Source organism: Pongo pygmaeus, chromosome 9 (assembly GCF_028885625.2).
Source record: "Pongo pygmaeus isolate AG05252 chromosome 9, NHGRI_mPonPyg2-v2.0_pri, whole genome shotgun sequence".
Classification (NCBI taxonomy): Eukaryota; Metazoa; Chordata; class Mammalia; order Primates; family Hominidae; genus Pongo; species Pongo pygmaeus.
Window position 1 is genome coordinate 120,734,801 of NC_072382.2, and position 10,732 is coordinate 120,745,532.

The window sequence follows — 10,732 nt, forward strand, 5'->3', positions numbered from 1 at the left end:
CATCCAGTGTAATTCCATCTCCACCATCTACTACAGATGTGATCGTGGATAAACCATAAACTTTTCATAACTTCTAGAAAGTAACTACTAATACTATTATGGTAGAAAGGATCAATGTTAAAGCAAAACTATAAAAATAAATAAATACGATCACGTGACCATGGCGCCTTTTCAATGAAATAAGGGGCAAGGGGCTTGGGCAAACGAGGATGCGGAAGATGGGCTGGGGTCCCTTCCGGATCCCCAGGTCCTCGACCCCCGGCATGTAAGGGTAGAGTCAAGGAGGGTCTTCTTAAGCGTTCCTCGGCGCGGTCCTGAAGAGATTAAAGGCGTCAAATGGACCGCTCCACACCTGAGCTGCCGCCAAGATAACTCAATCGGAGCCGGCGCATTTAAGAAGGCGCCTGTGAGGGTCGCTACTCAGCCGCCGCGCTCCCACTCCGCGTCCCCACTCCGCGCCGCCGCGCCTCTGCCCGCCCCGAAGGTGGACGTGAAGCTCCAACACCTCGACTTCTGGGCCAGCCTCCATGGCCAGGTCCCGGGACTGCTGGACTGGGACATGGGGAACGAGCTCTTTCTGGCCTTCACCACAACTCACCTCCCCTTAGCGGAGCAGAAACGTGAGTAGCGGGTGGGGTGAAGTGGGGGGCTGGGCGTGGCGAAGGGGTGGCCTAGGGGCTCGCGGGACCCCGGGGCAGGGCGGCTTCCCAGCCTTCGCCCCGGCCTCCCGGGGAGGCTTGCGGGGGGCCGAGCCGCCCCCCACCCCGCCCTCTGGCTTAGCTCCGCCGCCCCCGCTCCACCCCCACTCGCGAACTCTACTCGGGAGTGGTTTGGGGGGTGGGGGGGTTCGCGCTTGACTCAATTGGAAGCTCCTGGAGGACAGCTGGTCTCACCCAAAAACGGAGGCTTTCCACTCTACGTCACCCGCCAGGCTCCCAGAACATTCCAAGGCCTCTTCTGGGTCTTCTACTTGGCGCTGGTCGCCATTTGCTATACTGTATATTTCAGTTACTTTTCCGTCTCTTAAAAAAACAGGCCTCATCGTTTTATCCATGGCTGTATTCTCACCTCTTAACATATTGCCTGACACCTAGAAGTGCTCCGTACTTGCCAAATGCTTGGTTGACCATAGCGATCTTTTAGGTTTTCTTTGTCTTCTTTGGACCTCAAGTGTGGAGGGTTGAGATAATTACTCCCCACATTCATGGTACCTTTTTGCCTGCAAGGCCTTTGGATTAACTTTTTTTTTTTTTTTCCAAATTTTTTTTTTGAGACGGAGTCTTGCTGCGTCGCCCAGGCTGGAGTGCAGTGGCACGATCTCGGCTCACTGCAACCTCCGCCTCCCGGGTTCAAACGATTCTCCCGCCTCAGCCCTCCTGAGTAGCCTGGATTGCAGGGGTGCGCCACCACGCCCTGTTAATTTTTTTTATTTTTAGTAGAGGCGGAGTTTCACCATGTTGCCCATGTCGGCCTTCCAAAAGTGCTGGATTACAGGCCTGAGCCACCGCCCCCGGCCTTAACTCTTCCTTTTGCCCCTTAAGTCTCCACCCCTCCTTCCATTACCTCCGCTACTCCCATTACCAACCCTAATCCATTTAACGTCTGTTTTCTCCACTCATTGTTTTTGAGAGCTGTTGTTTTAGGTTGCTAAATTCAGACATGGTTCATTATTTCTGATTGTTGTTAGTATTCTATCGGCTGGGTGTCCCACCTTTTACATTTTAATTTTCTTTACACCTAGATTGCTTCCAACTCTTTGCCACCATAATTAATGCTAATGAACATTCTTTCTTGTTTCTTCATTCAAGAAATATGTATTCAGCACCTCCAACTGGCCTGGCACTGTTCTAGACACTCATGATACACAGTGAACAGAACAGACAAGGAACCTTACATTCTACTGGGGGCAGACAGATAATCCACAGAAGTATAATAAATGGGTAGATCATAGAGTATGCTATAAAGTGAAAATCTGCAATGGGGAAAGAACAGGAGAAGGAGACTCAGGAATGGGGAAGGGTGTGGTGGCAGCTATAGTTTGTTTTTGTTTTTTGTTTTTTGAGATGGAGTCTGGCTCTGTTGCCCACGCTGGAGTTCAGTGGTGCGATCTCCTCTGCCCCCCGGGTTCAAGTGATTCTCCTGCCTCCGCCTCCCGAGTAGCTGGGACTACAGGCACGCGCCACCATGCCCGGCTAATTTTTGTATTTTTAGTAGAGACGGGGTCTCACTATGTTGGTCAGGCTAGTCTCGAACTCCTGACCATGATCCGCCGTCTCAGCCTCCCAAAGTGCTGGGATTACAGGTGTGAGCCACCGCGCCCGGCCTTCATTTTTTTTTTTTTTTTTTTTTTTTTTTGACATAGAGTCTCACTCTGTCGCCCAGGCTGGAGTACAGTAGCGCAATCTCAGCTCACTGCACCCTCTGCCACCCAGGTTCAAGCGATTCTAGTGCTTCAGCCTCACCAGTAGCTGGGATTACAGGCCTGCATCACCACACCCAGCTAATTTTTGTATTTTTAGTAGAGACAGGGTTTCACTATGTTGGCCAGGCTGGTCTCAAACTCCTGGCCTCAAATGATCCGCTTCCCTCAGCCTCCTAAAGTGCTGGGATTACAGGTGTGAGCCACCACGCCCGGCCACAGCTACAGTTTTAAATAAGATTGTGGGGTTGAACTCAATTAGGAACATAATATTTGAGCAAAGGGTTGATAGGAGGGGAGGAGTGAGCCTAGAGGATACTTGAAGGGAAAGTGGTAAGGAGGTCAGTGAGGCTGGATGACAGTAAATAGCTCCACAGGGTGTGGTTGAGAGCAGGAATGCCTGTCCTCTAAGGACTTTAGGGTTGACTTTGAGTCAGATGAGAATTGGTTGTAAGGTTTTGTTTGAGATGGGCTCTTGCTCTTGCTCAGGCTGGAGTGCGGTGGCACAATTACCTCCAGGCTCAAGCAATGCTCCCACCTCAGTCCCCAAAGTAGCTGCAACCACAGGCACAGGCCACCACACTGGCTAACTTTTTTACTATTTGTAGAGATGGGGATCTCCCTATGTTGCCCAGGCTGGTCTTGAACTCCTGGACTCAAGCAATCCTCCTACCTCCCAAATTGAGCAGAGGAGTGACATGCTCTCAGGGTCTGCTTCATGAGTGTGTGACCCGTGCAGTTGCCTAGGTGCCTGTGTTTGGTTTAATACACTGCTGTCACTGTCTTGAAATTTTTAATAATTTTTCAACGAGGAGCCTCATGTTTTCTTTACTGAACCCTACAAATTATGTGGCTAGTCCTGTGTGATCTATATTTGAAAAGAACACTCTGGCTGATGTGTCGAGGGTAGTCTGTGGATGTACAGAGACTAGGAGGTTGCAGTAGTAATCCAGACAAGAGATGGTGGTAGATTGGGCCAGGCTAGTAGCAGGGAGAACCAGCTGGCTATGCTGATGGATTGGATATGGAGTATAAGACAGACAATTGAGTATGAGCCTTCAAAGTGTTTTGACCTAGTGGAAGGATAGAGTTGCCTTGTACTGAGTGGGAGACAGGTTTAGGAAGGAAGATCAGGAATTCTGTTCTGGATATGCTGAGCTGGAGATCCTTAGACATCCAAGTAGAAGCATTGAGTCTGCAGTTGGATACATGAGCCTGGAGTTCTGGAGAGAAGTGGGGACTGCAGATGTAAATTTTGGGTCTTTTGGTATATGGGTGGAACTTAAGGAGTAAGAATAGAGGAGGAACAAGAATGAGCCCTGGGGGCATTCCATTGTAAAGAGATTGGAGAGAAGAGAGATAACTAGCAAAAAAGACCATTGAGAATCAAAACTAGGGGGGTCTGTGGTTTCCTGGAAACCAAGTGGAAAAAGCCTTTCAAGGAGGGAGGGGTTGGATGAGTGGAATGTAAGTGATGATTGGACTTAACTAAGCAGAGGTCCCTGGTTAGTGGTTTTACTAAGTGGTAGAACGAAAAACCTGACTGAAGGGGGTTTAAGAATGGAAGGAGGGGAAGTAGAGGCAATGTGTTATGCCTCAACAGGAAATAAGACGGGATAATCTTTTTCTTTCTTTTTTTTTATTTAGAGACAGGGTCTCTATCTGGTGCCCAGGCTGGAGTGCAGTGGCACCAGCACAGCTCACTGCAGCCTTGAGCAGCCTTGAACTCCTGGGCTCAAGTGATCCTCCTACCTCAGCTTTCCAAAGCAGGCTGGGATCACAAGCATGAGCCACTGCACCTGGTCCCCGAAATGGGAGAATTAACAGCATGTTTGCATGCTGATGAGAATGACCCAACAAAGACAAAAAATTAGACACAGGAAAGACAGGGGAAGATTTGTGGAACAATGTCCTTGAAAAAGCATGCGGGATCTGTGCCAAAGCGAGACACAGACATACAGAGGTGCTATCCTTGGGTCGCAATGAGATCACCAGTCCATTGATCCTATCACCTTTTCACTGTTTCAATCACTTGATATGTCCACCCTTATTCAACTAACTTGAATCCCATTCCCAGATATTACGCAGGTTCCCTGGATCATCTGTGGCTTTGGAGCACTTTGTTGGCCAAACCACAACCCTGACTAAATCTACCTCTGCCAAACGAGTGCACCAAAACCACAATTCAGTGGACTGGTGACCTCAGTGGGATCGTAGTTGGGGTTGAGGGAGTTAGCCAGAAAGACATGAGGTGGTGCATTTTTATGTGGTGCATAAATGAGGTTACGGAGAGGTTGCAGTTGTTGGTTTAGGTTATATGCCTGAGGGAGTGTCCACAGTAGAGTAGAAGTCAAACTCGCTGGAGAAGAGTTCAATAAATAGCAAAGATCATGTTTTTGTTTTTGAAACAAGGTCTGGCTTTGTTGCCCAAGCTGGAGTGCAGTAGCATAAGCTTGGCTCACTACAACCTCCCTTTTCCCGCTCAAGCCATCCTCCCACTTCAGCCTCCTGAGTAGCTGGGACTACAGGCTCACACCACCACACTCAGCTAGATTATTATCTTTGTATTTTTTATAGAGATGGGGTTTCACCATGTTGCCCAGGCTGATTTCAAACTCCTGGGCCCAAGCAATCCGCCTGCCTAAGCATCTTAAAGTGCTGGGATTACAGGCGTGAGCCGCTGCACCTGGCCAGCAGCCAAGATTTAAGGCAGGAGTAGTGTTGGAGAGTGACAGCTAAACCAGGAGGTCAGTAGATGATAGTAACAATGGAGATTGATTAGTATATAAGTTTCTGTATTGACTTGAATATATACATCCAGGAGCAGACAGTAAGGTAGAGTAAATTGTAGTCCTGCCTGATTGCTCTTAACAAGGGCTGCTCCAGTTGATACACAGAACTGCAGTATAATAAGAGATTCTATTTCTTTGCATGTTTCTCAACACTTGGTATTATCTTTATAATTCCAGTCAATTTGATTACCTCATTATCTTACAGTGTTTTTCTTATTATTAATAATGCTGATCATCTTGTTAGCCATTCAGTTATCCCCTACTTGTGAATGTTGATTCATATCATTTGTCCATTTGTAAGTTTGTGTTGACCTTTTACATATTGATTTGTAGGAGCTCTCTATGTATCAGAGAACTGAGAAATTTGGATTGAAGTTTTGCTGTCTATTTTGTTTGTTTGTCTATTTGTTTTTTGCTTATGGTGATTTTTACTGTGTTAGAACTTTTTTTGAGACAGAGTCTTGCTGTGTCACCTAGGCTGGAGTGCAGTGGCACGATCTCAGCTCACTGCAACCTCTGCCTCCCAGGTTCAAGTGATTCTCCTGCCTCAGCCTCCCAAGTAGCTGGGACTACAGGTACGCACCACCATGCCTGGCTAATTTTTTGTACTTTTAGTAGAGATGGGGTTTTGCCATGTTGGCCGGGCTGGTCTCAAACTCCTGACCTCAAGTGATCCACCTGCCTTGGCCTCCCAAAGTGCTGGGATTACAAGTATGGGCCACCGCACCTGGCCAAACTTTAATTTTTGCGCTATAATATGTGCATAAAACTTATAGATTCATTTTAAGGGTAACTGGCATCTTAATAGTATGTATTATAAGTCTTTGTTCAAGTCTTTTAAGTTCTTCATTTAAGAGCTGAGATGGGAAGATTGCTTGAGTTGGGAGGTGGAGATTGCAGTGAGCCAGTGTCACACCACTGCACTCCAGCGTGGGCAACCAAGCAAGACCCTGTCTCAAAAAAACCCCAATTTTTATATCTTTTGCTACTTTTTCCTTTTTTGAATACTATGTTGAATATTAGCAACATAATAGGCATCCTCTGTAATTACTGAGCTCTCCAATAAGTATATCATTTCCCAAACAAAAGCCTAGATTCATCTGTAATATAATGACACTCATAGGGACAGTGAGGGGGCAAAAATAGTTTTTGTCCTGAACAACCAGTTAATGGTGGTGCCACTTGCTGAGACAAAGAATACAGGAAGGCCAGGCATGGTAGCTCACGCCTGTAATCCCAACATTTTGGGAGCCCAAAGCAGGAGGATTGCTTGAACCCAGGGGTTTGAGACCAGCCCAGGCAACACAGACCCTCATCTATACAAAAAATATAAAAATTGGGCTGGGCGCGGTGGCTCACGCCTGTAATCCCAGCACTTTGGGAGGCTGAGGCAGACGGATCACGAGGTCAGGAGTTCGACACCAGCCTGGCCAATATGGTGAAACCGCGTCTCTACTAAAAAATACAAAAATTAGCCGGGTGTGGTGGCGTGCGCCTGTAGTCCCAGCTTCTTGGGAGGCTGAGGCAGGAGAATCACTTGAACCTGGGAGGCAGAGGTTGCAGTGAGCCGAGATCGCGCCACTACACTCCAGCCTGGGCAACAGAGCGAGACTCCATCTGAAAAAAAAAAAAATACAAAAATTAGTGGGGCATAGTGGCGTGCACCTGTAGTTCCAGCTACCTGGGAGGCTGAGGTGGGAGAATCTCTTGAGCACACCACTGCACTCCAGCCTGTGCAACAGAGCAAGACCCTGTCTTAAAGAAAAAAAACAAGAATACAGGAGGAAGAGCAAGAAGATGGAATTCAGTTTTAGAAGCACGTTTGAAGTGCCTGTGGGCTACCCAAGTAAAGACATCCAGTAGGTAGTTCTCCTTAAGGGCTAGCACAGAATGCTAGGCTAGAGGTGAAGATTTGAGAGCTCTACATTTTTTTATAGATGTTAACTGAAGCCACAGGCATGCATGAGATTATTCAGGGATAGTATATGTAGAGTGAGAAGAAAAGAATGCAGAGGGGAATGAGAAGGTCAGAGAGGTAAAGGGAAAACCAGTAGAAGTAGAATGTGATGTTAACTCCCCAGGCAGGGCCCACAACCTCCCAGAGAAGCCTTAAGGCCTAGGATCCTAGGGTCACAAAGGGATATCCTAGGATGTTTTGACTCTCTCTGTCTTTCTTTTTGCCAGTTGCCAGGTATAAACTCCGAATTGTTAAGCCACCAAAATTACCCCTAGAGAAAAAACCTAACCCTGATAAGGATGGTAAGTATTGAGTTCTCTGACCTGTTTCTGTGGTCTGGGCTGGAGACCAGGGGCACCCAAAGCCAGTGGGCTGTGGCACACAATCTCCTTTTGTTCTGCACAGGTCCAGATTATGAGCCCAACCTCTGGATGTGGGTAAACCCCAACATCGTGTATCCCCCTGGAAAGCTGGAGGTCCCAGGACCTAGGAAGAGGGAGGATCTGATAAGCACACTCCCCTCCTCTCAGCCACCCCAGAAGGAGGAAGATGCCAGCTGCTCAGAGGCCACAGGGGTGGAATCACTGTCCCAGTCCTCCAGCAAGCAGTCTCCCCCTCGGAAGCGGTTTGCCTTTTCCCCCAGCACCTGGGAGGTATGGATTTTTGGGGATGGGAGCGGGACTTGGGCAGTAGGCGAGGGGCATGGGGAAGAGCCATTACAGTTCTGCTCTCTTAGCCATAGCAAAAGGTGAATGGGTTCAGAAATTACCTACATGCTTGGGTTGGGGGAGAAGCCCAAATGGTGGCCTTAGACCACCCCCCCTTCCTGCCACTACACCCTGGAGTAGAGGCTGAGGAGTGAGGACCAGTTCCTACTCTGTGCTCCTCTAGCTCACAGAAGAGGAGGAGGCTGAGGACCAGGAAGACAGCTCCTCTGTGGCTCTCCCATCCCCTCACAAAAGGGCCCCCCTCCAGAGTCGGAGGCTTCGGCAAGCCAGCAGCCAGGCGGGGAGGCTCTGGTCCCGGCCCCCTCTCAATTACTTCCACCTAATTGCCCTGGCATTAAGAAACAGTTCCCCCTGTGGCCTCAACGTGCAACAGATCTACAGTTTCACTCGGTATGTGCCGGGGGCCCTGCGAGGAGGGGGACGTGGGGGCCAGGGCCCCAGGCTGATGCCTTCCAATCCATCCCAGGCCCTGGGTTGCTGACCTGGTTTCCCTATCTGGGTCTGAGGGGATGAGTATGTTCCCAGTTCCCTTTTCCCAGGTGCATTTGTGCCCACATATGTACAGGAACATAGCCATTCCCACCCCCTTTCACATCTAAAGAACCCTCCAAAATTTTTATGGCTTTAGTTCTTTTTTTTTTCTTTTTAACTAGTTTTCAGTGTTCTTTGGGTATAGTTCTCCTTTAAAACATACATTCACTTGGGTCAGGTAACAGTTTCCCCACCATCCTCTGAAGATCAGCCAGTCTAAAGTCAGGTTTCCCCAACAGTTCCCACCTGCCTCTGCTAGGACTGGACTGCCTGGCACAGCTCCCTGCACCCCTGGGGGTGCAGGGAACCCAGTTGAGAAGGATTTTCCATTTAGCTCAGATAGTCCTGCTCACAGGAGTGTGAGGAAGGGAGTTTCTCGGGCCCTTTCCCAGTGTTAGGAGAGAAGTGCCTAATGTCTCAGGATAGGAATTTTCAAGTGGTATCCGTCCTCAACCAAGATTCCTCTTACAGGAGCTGCTTGGCCTGATTCTGCTTTGTTCATGCTGTGGTCCAAGCCCTGGGCCCTCAGAGGGAGGGAGGGTTCAGGTGAGCCACACACCACGTGGATGCTTTGCCACGTGCTCAGTCAGCAAAGAGCAACTCCAGGCCAACTTGCTACTATCCCCCTGGAGAGAAGGGCTGAAGCCCCTGGCCCCTGGGTAGAACATGCTCCAGAGAAGGGCACTCCCCAGGCATAACATGCCTTTCCTTACCTCTCCTCCCTGTCCACAGAAAGCACTTCCCCTTTTTCCGGACGGCCCCGGAAGGCTGGAAGAATACTGTCCGTCACAATCTCTGTTTTCGAGACAGCTTTGAGAAAGTGCCTGTCAGCATGCAGGGCGGGGCCAGCACACGGCCTCGATCTTGCCTCTGGAAGTTGACCGAGGAGGGACACCGCCGCTTTGCGGAGGAGGCCCGCGCCTTGGCTTCCACTCGGCTAGAAAGTATCCAACAGTGCATGAGCCAGCCAGGTGTGAAGACGTGCGTGGGCCCAAGGGGAAGAGAGCTGAGGATCCTGACCCAAGGCCGAGTGTGGAAGCCTGGGTCACACCGTGGCAGTGGGGGGATGCATCTTCTATAGGAAACAGGGAGATTAACAGTGATCTGAGACCCTCAGGTGATGCCTACCTGAGGGGAGACCTCCCCCACCAGTGTGGGATGTGATGTGCCAGGAATCCATGGGCAAACAACTAAGAGGCAACTTGCCTTACCAAGCCCAGCAGCCTAGGCAATAGTGAGCACACAACATGAGAAGCACAGTAATAGAGGTTATGTACAAAGAGGACTTGTACTTTCCCTGGAGCAGTGCAGGGAGGCTTCAGAGAAGAGGCAGCATTTGAGCCTTGAGTGAAAGAAGCAGATCACCTGCTATGAGAGAGCATCCCAGGCCTAGGAAACAGCAATTGTGAAGGATAAACTCCTGAACTCTCTTCTTTTCTTACAGATGTGATGCCCTTCCTCTTTGATCTTTAACCCCAAGAAGCAACAGCCAGCTAATGCTTTATTAAAATTACCCTCAGTAGCCTTCTGTGTGTGTCTGTGGAGGTGGGGTCTCTAAGGATGGGGTTAAGGGTGGAGGTGGAGATCAACTCCAAGGTTGGAGATGGGACGCCTTCAGCTTACAGATGCTCCTGAGGCAATGGGGCAGGTGCCTGCTGTGCAGCAAAGGGAGTCCGTAAGTATCTTTCCTCAAAGGAGGAAAATGCACAGCCTTCTAAAGCATCTTGGAGCAATTTCCACTTTTCTGGATTATGAAGATAATCTTGGCTGGATGCAGTGGCTCATACCTGTAATCCAGCACTTTGGGAGGCTGAGGCAGGAGGATCCCTTGAGCACAGGAGGTCAAGGCTGCAGTTGGCCATGATCACACCACTGCACTCCAGCCTGGGCAACAGCAAGACTCCATCTCTAAAAATTATCCTGGGAGATGCCAGTTTGTAGCAGCCAATTCTGTAAGCACTACACATTCATTCAATTGATACTCCTTAAGTGGCTACTGTATACCAAGCTCAGGATAGAATACAGGTGCCAGGGAGAACTGCGCTGCACTGTGTTAGCTGTAATAGTGGTGACAGCATGTGCTAAGGGAGCATAGAAAGGTGCTTTAGGGAGGTGCCACACTTTTTTTTTTTTTTTTTTTTTTAAAGCTTACAGATGACTTGTGTGTGTGTGAGACAGTTTCACTCTTGTTGCCCAGGCTGGAATGCAATGATGCAATCTCGGCCCACCACAACCTCCACCTCCTGGGTTCAAGCGATTCTCCTGCCTCAGCCTCCCGAGTAGCTCGGATTACAGGCATCTGCCA

At 49.2% G+C, this 10,732-nt stretch overlaps 1 protein-coding gene across 2 annotated transcripts; it reads left to right on the forward strand.

Moving 5' to 3' along the window:
• Positions 1 to 304: 304 nt before the first annotated feature.
• Positions 305 to 9,949, forward strand: FOXR1 (forkhead box R1). 2 transcript variants are annotated; one of them, XM_054439823.2, is made up of 6 exons: positions 305 to 620; positions 7,396 to 7,470; positions 7,574 to 7,821; positions 8,060 to 8,286; positions 9,160 to 9,398; positions 9,872 to 9,949. In XM_054439823.2, exons 1-6 carry the CDS (start codon positions 560 to 562, stop codon positions 9,898 to 9,900), a joined length of 879 nt encoding a protein of 292 aa, XP_054295798.1. In that variant the 5' UTR covers positions 305 to 559; the 3' UTR covers positions 9,901 to 9,949. The 2 variants fall into 2 exon arrangements, with proteins under 2 accessions (XP_054295798.1, XP_054295797.1); XM_054439822.2 differs by having other exon boundaries at positions 327 to 620; positions 9,160 to 9,949.
• The last annotated feature ends 783 nt before the right edge of the window (positions 9,950 to 10,732 follow it).

Bases quoted from the DNA above. Each gene is read 5' to 3' on its own strand.
- FOXR1 (XM_054439822.2), top strand. From the start codon at position 560: ATGGGGAACGAGCTCTTTCTGGCCTTCACCACAACTCACCTCCCCTTA. The intron at 7,471-7,573 runs GTAAGTATTGAG...TGTTCTGCACAG, and splicing joins ACCTAACCCTGATAAGGATG to GTCCAGATTATGAGCCCAAC. The intron at 8,287-9,159 runs GTATGTGCCGGG...CCCTGTCCACAG, and splicing joins CAGATCTACAGTTTCACTCG to AAAGCACTTCCCCTTTTTCC.